This window comes from Anomaloglossus baeobatrachus, chromosome 2, assembly GCF_048569485.1.
Source record: "Anomaloglossus baeobatrachus isolate aAnoBae1 chromosome 2, aAnoBae1.hap1, whole genome shotgun sequence".
NCBI lineage: Eukaryota > Metazoa > Chordata > Amphibia > Anura > Aromobatidae > Anomaloglossus > Anomaloglossus baeobatrachus.
In genome coordinates this window covers 46,127,034-46,143,433 of record NC_134354.1, presented here as the reverse complement: position 1 = coordinate 46,143,433, position 16,400 = coordinate 46,127,034, and the positions used below count along the sequence as shown (strand labels likewise).

Here is a 16,400-nt window from a genome sequence, read left to right as displayed (position 1 = left end):
ATTGATTTAATAATCGTTTATAGTAATCCTGTTTAGTGTTGGGGGGGCTGCGGATTACTCTGCTGATAGGTAACAGGATTTCCCCCGGCGCTGATTTCGTGATGATGGAGTAATCCCCGGTGATGTTTGTTTCTGTACAGAAGGAGGAGGTGGTGGCTCTGACCAGCGTTCATCCTCACAACCCCGACACCGACATCTGGGTCCACGAGTACCTGACGCCTTCCTGGGTTTCTTTGCCAAACGACCAATCTGTCCTGATCGTAATTCACCCGGAGGACACGGCTAAGGACGCCTTAGAGTTTATCTGCAAGGTAATATGGAAGCTTTAGACCCTCGTTACCTGCTCTGTGGGGCCGGTGATGTTATCCCTGGTGATGTTATCCACACAATAATATGCCGCAGTGAACTGGATTACTGGGATCTCTGTGGATTAGGCTTTCCCGCGGCTGCAAGCTGCCACCACGCTGTGTCGTAGAGCCCAGATCTGGACTTGGCTGTGACCGTGCATCATCTGGAGGCCGGATGACCCCACACTGACCCAGTAGCGTCACTTGTCACAGATGTGCACTTATCTCGCTCCGATAAAATCCCCAGCACAGCCGAAGAGTGGAGGGCGATGGCCGAGAACAGCATATGTAGCCGTGATGTAAACACTGCATATAAAGCCCAGGCTGGACACCCATAATGCATGTTCGTAAAAAGTGACCCAAGGGCTTAAAGGGAACCTGTCACCAGTTTTTTGCCCTATAAGCTGCGGCCAGCACCACCGGGTACAGATACAGTATTCTAACATGCTGTATATAAGAGCCCAGGCCGCTGTGTATAACATAAAAACACTTTATAATGCTCAACTAAACTGGTTGCTGCAGTGGATGTGGCTCAGAGGGGCGTCTTTGTCCTCCGGTGCCGGCGTAGTCTTTCTGAAGCCGCGGTGCATAACGCGTTTGACGTCATCCACACTCGCCGGCATTCAGGTCCTGAGCAGGGCAGATCAAAGTATTGTAGTGCGCCTGCGCAGGACCGGCGAGTGTGTATGACGTAGGACGCGTCATGCACCGCGGCTTCAGGAGGACGACGGAGATGGCCGAAAGAGGAAGCGCCATCACCGGAAGACGGAGACACCCATCTGAGCCACATCCACCGCAACGACCGCTTTTGGTGAGTATTATAAAGTGAGTTTTATGTTCTACACAGCGGCCTAGGCTCTTATATACAGCATGTTAGATGGCTGTATATAAGAGCCCGGTGGTGGTGGCCGCAGCTTATAGGGTAAAAAAATGGTGACAGGTTCCCTTTAAAAAAAAAAAAAAAAAAGCTCAATTTTGGCAGTCACCGAAACAGATCCCAGCGATCAGCGCTAAACTTTGCAGTAAGTGCTGAATTTCCCTCCAGCGCCACCACAGGAGAAAGGAAGCATCGCACCATGACCACTCATGCTGCAATCCATAACCCAGCCCGCGAAAGGATTAATCTCAATCTTCACAAGTGGTTTCTTAAGGACATGATTGATCGCTTTGATTCTTCTTACTCTTGTTGGTCAATGTACTGGGTCATGAGATGGTAAATGCTAAATTAAAGACTCGTATTAGCCCCCGCTCCGGGCAGTGCAGGGGGTCCACAGCTTCACCGCTCGTTACTGTGCTTCGTCATTGAGCTTGTTTGTGGTTCCTTAAGTAACACTGCCCCCTGGTGGAACTAAAGGGAAAATACTCCTTATTAACGGTCTATTGATTAGACAGGAGTCCTCGTCCTAGGGGGACATGATAAAGTCAATGCAATTTGTGTGTATATTGATGCCTCTAGAAAGATTAAAAGGGGCATTCACATCGCATGGAGCTAAGATATGCCACCACTTGGTTATTTGCCTTCTGAGACCCCTCCAAACTTTTGTTATTTTCCCATCTAGGTGGCCCGGTCCCCATAATTGTAATGAAGTGCTGTCTCCCTGCTCATGGGTCCTTTAATTCTCAGGATCTGTTGGTTCTCAGGAGTCAAAACCCCAATGTGACTTAAAGGTGATCTGTCACTTGCCATAAATATGGAATCTTTTTACCAGATATAAATGCCGCTGTTCTCCTGAATCCAGCGCTGTTTTTATTTTGTTCCTGCTCCTCTATTTTCCTGAGATATGGCCTCCTCTTCTCTGTATGTAAATCTAGCATGTTTAACATGGGCGTGTCCTTCTCGGTCGGTGTCTTTTTGAGGATCCGCCCCTTTGAATAAAAAGACTAGATTTACATAAAGGGAATAGAAGGGCATATCTGAGGAATGGAGAGGCGCAGGAAGAAAAGAAAAACAGCGCCGGATTCAGAAGATCAGCGGCATTTACACCAGGAAATAACACATTTATGGCAAGTGACTAGTCCTCTTTAAAGAGACACTTAAGTTAGCAATAGATCATCACATTCAGAAATGGGAACGCCTCTTAACTAAGTGGCCTCCGGTTTCCATCTTGCAGGTAGTGGCGGTTTCCTATTAGTTTGACTTGGTGCATTGTTCACATTGCTGGGGGAGCATAGACGTCTACAGAGCAGGCTCCTCTGTGTGCAGAGTCAGATGTAGCAGAGTTCAGCTTGTCACGTTAGGCGTGCTTTCTATAGTAAGGTGTGGTGGTCACTGGTGACTTGCTTTCCCCGACTTGAGTAATGATAGTCTACAGATGTTTTGGACCTCGACGTCCCGCTCCTCCTATCTCCGCATCCCAGTCGTCCCCCTAACCCTCCCGCAAACATGCAGTATGTTCTCATGTGATCCTGTCACTAAAACTGACCTTAACTTATGTTGCAGACTCACAAGTTGGACTACAACGCTCATTATCTTCGCCTGAAGTTCTTAATTGACAACCAACCTCGGCAATATATCCCGAAACACGAGGAGGAAATCTACGAGCTGGTAATATTTCTTGTGTTTTTTTTGTTTGTTAAATATTGTTCAATATATAAATCTAGGAGGATATCTCTTTTGGGACTCCTGATTGTCAGCTGTTATCAGTGGGCAAAGTAACCAGAGAATTAAAGAATCAAGCCCACCATACACATTAAGTGGTTGTCAATTGAACCATCATGTGCTCGCCAACAAATGAGCGCTCCTGTTTTGAGAGTCGCTGCGGGACACCTCTTATCAGTGATCTATCTCCCAGAAAATAAATGGGTCAGCCATGGATATTCAGCAGGGCGGATCCTTCTCTTCCCTGAGATCATTCATTTGGGGACATTTGGAGACCCCCCCCCCCCCCCGCATACACATTAGTTGGTTGTCTCTTTGTTAGGCCGCCAACACACTAGCGCTCCTTTTTTCTGAGAGCCGCTGCGCGATACCTCTATCTGGGATTTATCTCATGGAGAACAAATGAGTCGGCCATAGAAATTCAGCAGGGCAGATCCTTCTCTTCTCTGAGATCGTCATTTTGGGGACATTCTGGGGACCTCCCCCATACACATTAGTTGTCAGTTGAACCATAGCTTGGTCAAACAGACAAGCGCTTCTGTTTTCTGAGAATTCTGAGAACTGCTGTGATACACCTCTATCTGTGATTTATATCATGGAAAACAAAAGGGTCAGCCATAGATATTTAGCAGGGTGGATCCTTCTCTTCTTGGAGACCGTCTATTTTGGGGACATTCGAGAGAACCATAGCTTGGTCAACAACAGACGAGTGCTTCTGTTTTCTGAGATTTCTGAGAAATGCTGTGGTACACCTCTATCTGTGATTTATATCATGGAGAACAAAAGGGTCAGCCATAGATACTCAGCATGCGGATCCTTCTCTTCTCGGAGACCGTCTGCTTGGGGACATTCGGGAGAAACCCCCCCCCCCCATACACATTAGTTGGTTGTCAGTTGAACCATAGCTTGGCCAAAAACAGACAAGCGCTCCTGTTTTCTGAGAGCCACTACCGGACACCTCTATTGGGGATTTTTATTTCCCGGAGAACAAAATGATCTGCCATAGAAATTCAGCAGGGCAGATGCTTCTCTGAGACCGTCTGTTTGGGGACATTCAGGAGAACCATAGCTTGGCCAACAGACAGGCGCTTCTGCTCTGAGAGCCGCTGCGGGACCCCTCTATTGGTGATTTTTATTTCCTGAAGAGCAAAATGATCTGCCATAGAAATTCAGCAGGGCGGATCCTTCTCTCTGAGATCATCCGTTTGGTGACATTCGGGAGATCCCCATACACATTAGACTTGCGGCTGATCCAGCTTATATCCGTGAGTAGAAGTGAATGTGCCACATGTGTAATCCACGGATCTGGCTGATAGTGGAAGCCCACCTACCACACTATTACATCTATATGGCATAATATAGCATGCGGATACATATTTCAGCTAAATTTTGCTTCAGCAGCTGCTCCTCCCCGTATATTGCTTGTATCTGCCCACTGCCGGAGCACGTCAGGTTGCCAAGTGTTGGAGCTTTATTGAAGTCTTATCCTATGGGCAGGACCTCAATATGCCAAACCCCTATAAAACAGGGTTAGTATGGGCGACGCGTACACTTTTTTTTTTTTTTTATTTATTTTGCATCGGTTTTGATACATCTCACATTTTTCCCACCCGGTTTCATGGAGCATTTTCTCTGTAGCTGTATACGGCCATAAAGGCAGGTGCCCTAAGCAGTTTACAGCCGTTATATCTAGTCCTTATTGCAGAGGCCACAATGGCGGGTATTGTTGTTCCCCGCCCTGCTGCTTCTCCTGTTTGCTCACCTGCTGTCCCTTTGCAGGGAGGTCGCCCCCTGCAGGTGCAGACCAGGAACACCGAAAATAATGGCTAATTGTGCAGGTGTAGGGGAGGAGAGGCTGGACTTTAAGCTTAGATATATATTTTTTTTTTTTTTAGAATAACTAACTGTGACGGTCAGTTGTTTAATGATCAATAATAATCTATTTTTTTTTTTTTTTTTTTTTTAATTTTAGCTTTACAAAGAAATTGAAATTTGTCCAAAATGCATGAAATGTGAAAAGCTTGAAAAGATCAACGCTTCTGATACTTTTGGTAAGTTTGTCATTGAATGAGCGGCCCCCCATACATGAGTCGATGATCCATATATTCATGCGGAGAGAGGAGGGGGAGCCGTTGCAGGAAACTTGCTGCCGTGTTAACAAAAGAATTGGGCATGTTAAAAACAATCAGCCTCATCCTTCTCTCCCCCGACATCTGCCGCCGGTGGAAGTTGGGATATTTGCATATAAAGACATATTTAAAGGCTGTTGTCAATCATTGACAACAGCATATAACTTTTTTGTGGTGACTGGAAGCAGATGTGTTACTGTGACAGATGTGGTCCTGCTGACAGGACCATGGCTATATTCTTAGTCCTCCTATGAAGCCCAGTCTTGGGCTGGGCCTCACAGCAAAAAGTCGGTTACGTTATATACTTAAATGCAGTATACAGTGTGTCCACCCATATCCTGTCCACCGCCATTAACTTGAGAACGGCGGCAGCTATAGGCATAGAAGTGGTGTCTAGGTATAGTAAAGTATCCATGCGCTACACAATGAAACCACCTATAGCGCCACCTGGTGGAAAACAACGGAGTTAGCATTTTTATCTCAAAAACAGAACAAGATAGAGGAAAAAAAGTGAATTACAAAGTTGTAGGGCATCATCAATTCAATACGAATCGACACCTTGCATACAGAAATGCTATGATTTAGAACGTGTAAAACTCACAAGGCTGCGGACGTAAAGCGATACCTCATGGAGACCTTCCTACAAGTCATTGGGTATGGTGGCTGTGTGGAGTGGCCTCCACGCTCACCTGACCTAACCCCATTGGACTTCTTTCTGTGAGGTCACATCAAACAGAAGGTGTATGCGACCCCTCCACCAACATTGCAGGACCTACGACGACGTATCACAGATGCTTGAGCAAATCTGTCACCTACCATATTGCACAACGTGCAGCAAGATACAGTATGCTGTGCAGAGTCCAGATGTGCATTGCAGCTGACGGGGGCCACTCTGAGTATCAAAGTTAAATGAGCGCCATATGCGTGACCAGCATTCAATGTTTGGGGGGGTCATGGGTTTCATATCATAGCATTTCTGTATGCAAGGTGTCGATTCGTATTGAATTGATGATGCCCTACTATTTTTTAATTCACTTTTTTTCTCTATCTCGTTCTGTTTTCAAGATAAAAATGCTAACTCTGTTGTTTTCCACCAGGTGGCGCTATAGGTGGTTTCATTGTGTAACGCATGGCTACTTTACTATACCTAGACACCACTTCTATGCCTATAGCTGCCGCCGTTCTCAAGTTAATGGCGGTGGACAGGATATGGGTGGACGCACTATATAGTGCCAGCGATCGAATGACAGCCTGGTCTGATCTCACTGCAGAGCGAGTACAAGTTGAGTACAACAGACGTGTGATACTGACTCGTCTCTGGACAGGTAGTGTGGGCGAGGGGCAGTACAGCAGAGCTGGCAGTGCTATGAGAGGAGAACTGATAGAAATGTTTGGTATGTGATACAGCTAAACTTTACTGTGCTGCCCCTTCCCACCACAGGGACCTTATCTGACAGCTGTTAGTCATCTGTGCTTTCTATTCACGCAGGAGGTTAGACCAGGAAATCAGGGCTGTCATACAAGGGGCTGCTGATAAGTCTTTGGCTTTACCCAGAAAGAAAGGAGATAGGATGATGACACTTTACATGCATTCCACATACTCTCCACTGATGTCACCACACTGCTTACATCGATATTCCAAGTTCTGTAAGCCTAGCAAAAAGAAGGATTTCTGTTGTGCCTCAAACCAGCCATCCGTAGCAGCCATGGCATCAGAAATGGTGTGAAATTTGTGACCCTTGAGGTGTTTCTTCAGGTTTGAAAACAGATGATAGTTGGAGGGAGCTAGATCTGGTGAATAAGGTGGGTGGTCAACCAGCTGGAAGCCCGGCTCTGCCAGTTTTACCGTGGTTGGTTGTGCAGTGTGAGCGGAGGCATTGTCTTGCAGGAACAAGATTCCTTTGCACAGCTTGTCGCGCCTTTTGGCCTTCAGAGCTGCCTTCATTTGGTCCAAAAGTTCAAAATAATACCTTGCATTGATGGTGGAACCCTTTTGAAGGTAGTCCACTAGCAGCACACCCTCCTTATCCCAGAACACAGACGCCATCACCTTAGTAGCTGATTTTGCACCATGAACTTCTTTGGACAAGGAGAACCACTGTGCCTCCACTCTTTTGACTGCTCCTTGTTTTCAGGGGCATACAAATAAATCCAGGTCTCATGCATAGTGACCAGTCAATCCAGCAAGTTCTTATCAGTCCAGAAACGCTGACAAATGGCCCGGGAAGTTTTCACTCGCTGCTTCTCTGATCTGTTGTCAAACATTTGGGGACCCACTTTGCAGAAGCTTCCTCATTTCCAAATGTTCATGCATAATGACACAAACATGTTCACAGGAAATCCCCATGATGTCTGCTATTGCTTTAGCTGAAATTCGTGGATTCTCCAGTATGAGGTTGTGCACAGCATCGACGATCTCCGGAATAGCAACCACTCTCTGGCGTCCAGGACGTTCCTCATCATATCGCATTAGACTCTGCCATGTTGTTTTCCCGCATGCGTAGAACACTGTTGCCATAAGCAACCAACACAAAATTTTGAAAACCTATATTAGACACATAAGTCTTTCATGTGATGTAACATTTGTTACCATAGAAACAAAAAAGATAAAGCCAAAGACTTATCAGCAGCCCCTGTACATCTCACACACATAATTCTCTAAGCTATGATGGGGGCCATCTTCTTTCACCTGTGTGTTGCTGCCACAGAGGTGAAACCACCTTACCCCCCCTCCCCCCACAAAAAAGCAAGCAAAGCTTTATATATATATATATATATATATATATATATATATATACCCCAAAAGTATCAAACAAAACCTCAACATACTCTCAAAAGTTCTATTGACCGAACAATGGAGCCTACAAAAATGCTGACACAAGCACTTTTTTTTTTTTAATTGACAATATACATGTAAACATTTGGTATCGCCATAGTCTTAATGACCTGTACAGTATATCACAAAAGTGAGTACACCCTCACAATATTTTAATGTATCTTTTCTTGGAACAACACTAAAGATCTGATCCTTTGATACAATGTACAGTAGTCAGCGTGTAAGTGTAATTTTCATGTCCTAAATAACTCAACTTGCAGCCATTAATGTCTAAACTGATGGCATCAAAAGTGAGTACACCCCCTAAGTGAAAATGGCCAAATTGTGCCCGATTAGAATTTTCCCTCCTCGGTGTCATGTTGACTCATTAGTGTTACAAGGTCTCAGGTGTGAATGGGGAAGAGATGTGCTAAATGGGGTATTACCACTTACACACTCTCTCATACTGGTCACTGGAAGTTCAACATGGCTCCTCATGGCAAAGAATTCTCTCTACATAAAGATGGCCGAGGCTATAATAAGATTGCCACCACCCTGACACTGCGCTGCAGTACGGAGGCAAAGACCATTCAGTGGTATAACGAGAGGTTTTACTCAGACCAGGCCTCGCCATGGTCGACCACAGAAGCTGAGTGTACGTGGTCAGCGTCTCTTCAGAATAGACATACGAGTGATGCCAGTATTGTTGCAGAGGTTACAGAGGTGTGGGGCCTGTGCTCAGATCATATGCCGCATACTGCATCACATTGCACTACATGGCTGTCATACCAGAAGGATGCCTCTTCTAAAGAAAGCCTGGAAACAGTTTGCTGAAGACTAAGGCAATGGATTACTGGAACCATGTACTGTGGTCTGATGAGACCCAGATAAACCTAGTCAGATGTTGTCAAGTATGTGTGTCTGTGTGTGTGTGACAGCAACCAGGGAAAGAGGACAAAGACAAGTGTGTCCTGCCTACAGTCAGGCATGGTGGGAGGGTCATGGTTTGGGGCTGCATGAGTGCTGCTGGCTGTAGGGGGCTACAGTTCATTGCGGGAACCATGAATGACAACATGTCCTCTGACATACTGAAGGAGAGCATGACCCCCTCCCTTCATAGTTAAACATGATAAAGACCTCAAACACCTCCACGATGACCATTACCTCGCTAAAGACACAGATGGTAAAGGTGCTGGACCAGCCTAGTGTCTTCAGACCTAAATTTTATGGAGCATCTGTGGGGCCTCTTCAAATGGACGGTGTAGGAGCTCAAGGTCTGTAACGGCTCTGGAATGTTGTCTTGGAGGATGGAAGAGGATCCAGCGGCTCCTGTGGAGCTCTATTGAACTCCATGCCCAAGAGAGACGAGACCAAACAAAATATTGACACTTTAGACCTAATTTGGTCATTTTCACTTGGGGGTGTACTCACTTTTGTTGCCAGCGGTTTAGACATTAATGGCTGTGTGTTACTTGGAGGACACCATATTTACACTGTTATACAAGCTGCACACTGACACTGCACATTGTATCATAGGGACAGATCTGCAGTGCTGTACCAGGAAAAGATATAATAAAATATTTACAAAAAGAAATATGAGGGGTGTACTCACGTTTTGGGATATACTGTAAAATCATGTTAACAGGCCAATTTTAAAGGGGCTGGCCACTGCTTTTACATTGATGGTGTTTTCTTGGGATAGGTCATCAATGTCTGATCGGCCGGGGTCGGACTCCCTGCACCCCCACCGATCAGCTGTTCTCAGAGCAGGCAATGGCATTAGGTGGCTGGAAATGCTCAGTTCTGGAGCTGCTCCGTCACCTGCTAGTGGCCGCGGCCGGGTACTGCACATCCGCCTTTTATTGATTAATATATATGGGAAAATAAGCCCGGGTCTTTTAAAAATAGCCTAAAACAAGCCCACATACACCTGTGTCCACAGAACCTTGATAGTATGGCTCTTGAAAGACGTCGAGGAGAAAATAAAAGCACAAAAAAAAAAAATAAATCTCCAGATCTTAAAAGGGATTAGCAGTCTCCCCCTCCCCCCTTGACTGTTCAGTGCTGGTGAATGTGGCTTTTGATAGGGTTGCTGTACTGTCGAGGGAGGACCATTGTTGTGATAATTACTTTTATATTCAGGCAAATTGAATTTGTGACACTAAATTGTCATTGCACACTTTTAATTTATTTGCTGCAAATTAAACGAAATTCTGCCTAAAAATTTCCAAATAAAAAGTGACTTTCTGAGCGACGCGCAGTACTCCGCTGCCACCTAGTGGGAGGATTGCTAACTTCTTCTCTTGGGTGATAATCTGAAACATTTGCAACTCTTGTCTTCTTTTTTTTTTTTTTTTTAATTTTGCCTATGACCAAGTCTGGTATATACTTTTTGGTTTTCCGTGCGCTGTAAAATCACATCATCGAAAAGTTTTGGAGCTTTTGAAAAAGAAAAGTTAACTTATGAGCAATTTTACCATCTTTGATTGTTTTTCTTGAATGACGGAGGACAGCATGCTCCTTCTTGAAGCCACCAGAAGAACTAAATCTGACCACTCAATTTACCATGTAGTTGAATGCAGGCTATTATTCTCTGTTATCTGACACATTAGCAACATGTGATGTAGCATTGTTTTGTTTGTTTTTTTTCCCTCCTTCTCCATCTTGTAAAATAATGCTGATTTGTAGCTTATACCCAACCCAATCTGAGAACTAACTAGTCTGCAGTTTCATGCAGGAGTGATGGAGCTTGCAGGGTTTCTATACACTTAAAGGGTGTTCCACTACAACTCTACCCCCCCCCCCCATTATTATTATTATTTTTTACTTATTTAATCTGTCAATCAAGCTAAACATAAATTTATGAATGGTGGGAGTCCGCCCTCCAGAATCTCCACTGTCATCAACATTAAGGGCCCATAATCCCTATTTCTTACTGGTGGGCAGGACCAGAATATTATTTAATAATATGATCATATTTATCATTATCCTTATTATCATTATTATCATCATCATTATTATTATCATTATCATTATTCTTATCATTCTTATTATTATCATCATTATCATTATTATTATCATTATTATCATGATCATTATTATTATTATCATTATCATTATTTATTATCATTATTATTATTCATTATCATCATTATTATCATCATTATTATCATTATTTATTATTATTATTATTATTATTATTATTATTATTATTATTATTATTGGGCAATAGTCTCTCAACTGCCTCAGAGTGCAGACCACTGACTTGTACTAAACTGCCACATACGTTGGGCCTCACTTATATCATATTTATATTTTGCTTTTTTTATCTTCTAGGAATATCTCTGTCCTCAGTGGAAGAAGACGGCCGCCATCATCTATATATTAATAATGTTCGAGAGACGGGCCTGGCGTTTAAGAAAGGTAAGTGGCAGCGTGCTCTAATCCAGGAGCGCGGTCTGTTCATATCAGGATGGAAATACAATACACAGTGTATAATACAGGATATAACTCAGAATCAGTAATGTGTGTACACAGTCACTGCACCAGCAGAATAGTGAGTGCAGCTCTGGAGTATAATACAGGAGGTAACTCAGGATCAGTACAGGATAAGTAATGTAATGTATGTACACAGTGACTCCACCAGCAGAATAGTGAGTGCAGCTCTGGAGTATAATACAGGAGGTAACTCAGGATCAGTACAGGATCAGTAATGTATGTACACAGTGACTGCACCAGCAGAATAGTGAGTGCAGCTCTGGAGTATAATACAGGAGGTAACTCAGGATCAGTACAGGATCAGTAATGCAATGTATGTACACAGTGACTCCACCAGCAGAATAGTGAGTGCAGCTCTGGAGTATAATACAAGAGGTAATTCAAGATCAGTACAGGATAAGTAATGCAATGTATGTACACAGTGACTGCACCAGCAGAATAGTGAGTGCAGCTCTGGAGTATAATACAAGAGGTAATTCAAGATCAGTACAGGATAAGTAATGCAATGTATGTACACAGTGACTGCACCAGCAGAATAGTGAGTGCAGCTCTGGAGTTTAATACAGTAGGTAACTGAGGATCAGTACAGGATAAGTAATGTATGTATACAGTGACTGCACCAGCAGAATAGTGAGTGCAGATCTGGGTATAATACAGGAGGTAACTCAGGATATGTACAGGATAAGTAATGTAGCCTATTTGTACAGTTAAGTAGTTATTCCCATCTCCAAGATAGTATCCCAATATTTAACAGGTGCATTATTATTATTAATATAATAATAATAATATAATTTAATCATCAAATGCATCCAATTACACATGTAGTATAGTTCTCCTGATTAGAGCCATGTCTCTCACCTCATGTACAGGGCATTGCAGCTTGGATATCCATGGTTACTTCCACTCATATAGTGACAGTCAGTTGCTAGTGGTTAGAACCATAGATACCTAGCTGCAATGCCCTGCACATGAGGTAAGCAACATGGCTAATCAGGAGAACTATACTACATTTCTTTGTCGCTCCATTGGGAGACCCAGACAATTGGGTGTATAGCTTCTGCCTCCGGAGGCCACACAAAGTATTACACTTTAAAAAATGTAACCCCTCCCCTCTGCCTATACACCCTCCCGTGCATCACGGGCTCCTCAGTTTTATGCTTTGTGTGGAAGGAGGCACACATCCACTCATGCATTCTCATATTAGTTATATCGGTTGGAAGAAAAGTGGGCCCCAACGGGGCCCCCGGCATGTTCCCTTCTCACCCCACTACGTCGGTGGTGCTGTTAAGGTTGAGGTACCCATTGCGGGTACAAAGGCCGGAGCCTCATGCCGTCTCCTTCACCATCCCTTAGCGGCTCTGGGAGAAGTGGGATCCTGACCGGTCATCCATTTACTGGGACCGTGCTCCCTCCGCAGCCCCTGTGGGAATCTGCCGGACAGGAGTCTATTCATCCTCAGGGACCGGGCCCTGCATCTCTAAGGTACTCTGTGTCCCCATGGGGACTGTGCAGGGAGCGCCTTCTTCCCGGACGCTGCAGCAGCTGCTGATTTGAGAAGACCGGCGGACTTCCGCGCCGACCGCGCCTGCTTGTCGGCCGCGGTCTTAAATTTAGTCCCCGGCTTCATCGCGGCCTAGTAGCAAAAATCCCGCCCCCGGGCCTGCCTGTCAGGGGTAAGGGCGGGACTGCCGACCTGACGTCGGATGTGAGGGCCGGAGCATCCTGTATGTTTCCTCCCCCCTCACTGATCACTGTGGGGACCCCAGATTCCCGCACTTTCCTAGCGCCGCCCACGGCTCCACTCCTCCCCTGAGAGCTCCGGCAGCCATTTTTTTTTTTTTTTGGCATTCTGCCGGTGGAGGATTATCAGGAAAGAGCTCTGCAGCTCTGGGAGACCTAAGGCAGGGAATCTGGAGGACACACACTCCGCTTTTTAGCGGTCGGTAAGCCACACCGGTCACCCGGTGCTGGTCCCCTAGGGTGCCGGAATAGATACGTATTTATATATATATATATATTTCTGTTCGGCCGGGCTGAAAACCCTTTCCCATATACCCTCAGTGATCACTCTCCTAGGAGACAACAGCATGTCGTCCACAAGGAGCAAAGGTGCTAAGGCACAGGGTTTTTTTGCGGCCTGTACCTCTTGTGGGGCTATGTTACCTGCGGGTTCCACCTTCCCTCACTGTGAGCAATGCTCGACCCCTGTTTCGCTTGCTCAGCCGGAGCCTCGGTCACTAGTGGGCCCCTCGGCTCATGTAGACCCCCTTGCTCACCCTGTCCAGGCGGCAGGGACAGAGTTCGCCTCTTTTGCTGAGAAACTCTCTGAGTCACTTTCACAATCCATGGCTCAGTCTATGGACAAATGGTCTGCCAAGCTGCTAGAAGCTTTGCAGTCCAGACCGGTCCTTACACAGGCCCCGGCCCCTGTTGGATCGTCGACTCCAGGCCCCTCTCGGTCCGCGCCGCAGCGCGCTCCCAGTTTGGGCCCTAGGTCTCACGTGGAGGACTCCTGCCCGGACCACAGTCCTAGACAGGCTAAGCGGGCTCGCTGGGAATCTTCCCCGACTTCTTCACGCTGCTCGGGTTCCCAGCTTGAGGACTCTCTGGAGGACGAGGCGGACGTCGCAGCTCAGGGCTCTGACCCTGACGTCGCCCTTAACCTTGATACACCTGAAGGGGACGCCTTAGTGAATGATCTTATCTCGTCCATCAACCAGGTGTTGGATCTCTCTCCCCCGCCTCCTACTGTAGAGGAGTTGGCTTCTCAGCAGGAGAAACACCAGTTTAGGTTCCCCAAACGTACACGTAGTGCGTTTTTCGATCACTCTAACTTCAGAGATGCTGTCCAGAAGCCCAGAGCGGTTCCGGACAAGCGCTTTACTAAGCGCCTTACTGACACACGTTACCCCTTCCCCTCTGACGTAGTTAAGGGTTGGGCTCAATGTCCCAAGGTGGATCCTCCAGTCTCTAGATTGGCGGCTAGATCTGTGGTATCTGTTGCAGATGGCTCATCACTTAAAAGATGCCACTGACAGGCAGATAGAGCTCCTGGTGAAATCCATCTATGAAGCCACGGGCGCGTCTTTTGCCCCGGCCTTTGCAGCCGTGTGGGCACTCCAAGCTATCTCAGCTTGTCTGGCTGAGATTAATGCGGTCACACGTAATTCTGCTCCGCAGGTTGCGTCTTTGACTTCTCAAGCGTCAGTTTTTTCTTCCTACGCCATGAACGCAGTCCTAGACTCTGCTAGCCGTACAGCGGTGGCATCCGCTAATTCTGTGGCAGTCCGCAGGGCCATGTGGCTGCACGAATGGAAGGCAGACTCGGCCTCCAAGAGGTTCTTAACCGGTTTGCCGTTTTCTGGCGACCGCTTGTTTGGCGAACGATTGGATGAGATTATTAAGGAATCCAAGGGAAAGGACTCCTCCTTACCCCAGTCCAAACCTAAGAGACCTCAGCAACGAAAAATACAATCAAGGTTTCGGTCCTTTCGTCCCTCCGCCAAGCCCCAATCCTCTTCGTCCAGCAGGCCGGAGAAAGGCCAGAGGAACTCCTATGCGTGGCGGTCCAAGTCACGCCCCCAAAAGGCCGCAGGAGGCACTGCCTCCAAGGCGGCCTCCTCATGACTCTCGGCATCCCCGAGCCGCATCCTCGGGCCGACGCACTTTTTCAGGCAGTGGACGCTCTGAAGACAGAAGGAGTTGTGATCCCCGTTCCCCCTCAGGAACGTGGTCGCGGCTTTTACTCCAACTTGTTCGTGGTGCCAAAGAAGGACGGATCATTCCGTCCCGTTCTGGACCTCAAACTACTCAACAGACATGTGAGCACCAGAAGGTTTCGGATGGAATCTCTCCGCTCGGTCATCGCCTCGATATCACAAGGAGACTTCCTAGCATCGATCGACCTCAAGGATGCTTATCTCCACGTGCCGATCGCGCCCGAACATCAACGCTTCTTGCGTTTCGCCATCGGGGACGAACACCTTCAGTTCGTGGCGTTGCCTTTCGGCCTGGCGACAGCCCCACGGGTGTTCACCAAAGTCATGGCATCCGTCATGGCGGTCCTACACTCTCAGGGCCACTCGGTGATTCCCTACTTAGACGATCTCCTAGTCAGGGCCCCTTCTCGGGTGGCGTGTCAACACAGCCTTACCGTCGCTCTGGCGACTCTCCAGCATTTCGGGTGGATCATCAACTTCCCAAAATCCAAGTTGACACCGACCCAATCAGTGACTTACCTCGGGATGGAGTTTCATACACAGTCAGCGGTAGTCAAGCTACCGCTGGACAAACAGCTTTCTCTGCAGGCAGGGGTGCAATCTCTTCTTCGGGGTCAGTCACACCCCTTGAGGCGCCTCATGCACTTCCTGGGGAAGATGGTGGTAGCGATGGAGGCAGTGCCGTTCGCGCAATTCCATCTGCGACCGCTCCAATGGGACATTCTCCGCAAATAGGACAGGAGGTCGACTTCCCTCGACAGGAACGTCTCTCTTTCCCTTGCAACCAAGACGTCTCTTCAGTGGTGGCTCCTTCCCAATTCTCTATCGCAAGGAAAATCCTTCCTACCCCCAACCTGGGCTGTGGTCACCACGGACGCGAGCCTGTCAGGGTGGGGAGCGTTTTTTCTCCACCACAGGGCTCAGGGAACCTGGACTCCGGTAGAGTCTTCCCTTCAGATCAATGTTCTGGAGATAAGGGCAGTGTATCTAGCCCTATTGGCTTTCCATCGGTGGCTGGAGGGCAGACAGATCCGTATCCAGTCGGACAACGCCACTGCCGTCGCATACATCAACCACCAGGGCGGCACGCGCAGTAGTCATGCCTTCCAGGAAGTCAGGCGGATTCTGCAGTGGGTGGAGGCCACAGCCTCCACCATCTCCGCAGTTCACATCCCGGGCGTAGAAAACTGGGAAGCAGATTTTCTCAGTCGTCAGGGCATGGACGCGGGGGAATGGTCTCTTCACCCAGACGTGTTTCGAGAGATCTGTCGCCGCTGGGGAACGCCGGACGTC

General features: G+C 47.0%; 1 protein-coding gene across 1 annotated transcript in view; it reads left to right on the top strand.

Moving 5' to 3' along the window:
• Positions 1-16,400, top strand: part of TIAM1 (TIAM Rac1 associated GEF 1) — a 349,052-nt gene that overhangs the window by 239,832 nt on the left and 92,820 nt on the right. The window contains 4 exon segments of the mRNA XM_075333370.1: positions 141-311; positions 2,788-2,892; positions 4,919-4,997; positions 11,227-11,313. Coding sequence (XP_075189485.1) covers positions 141-311; positions 2,788-2,892; positions 4,919-4,997; positions 11,227-11,313 — 442 coding nt within the window.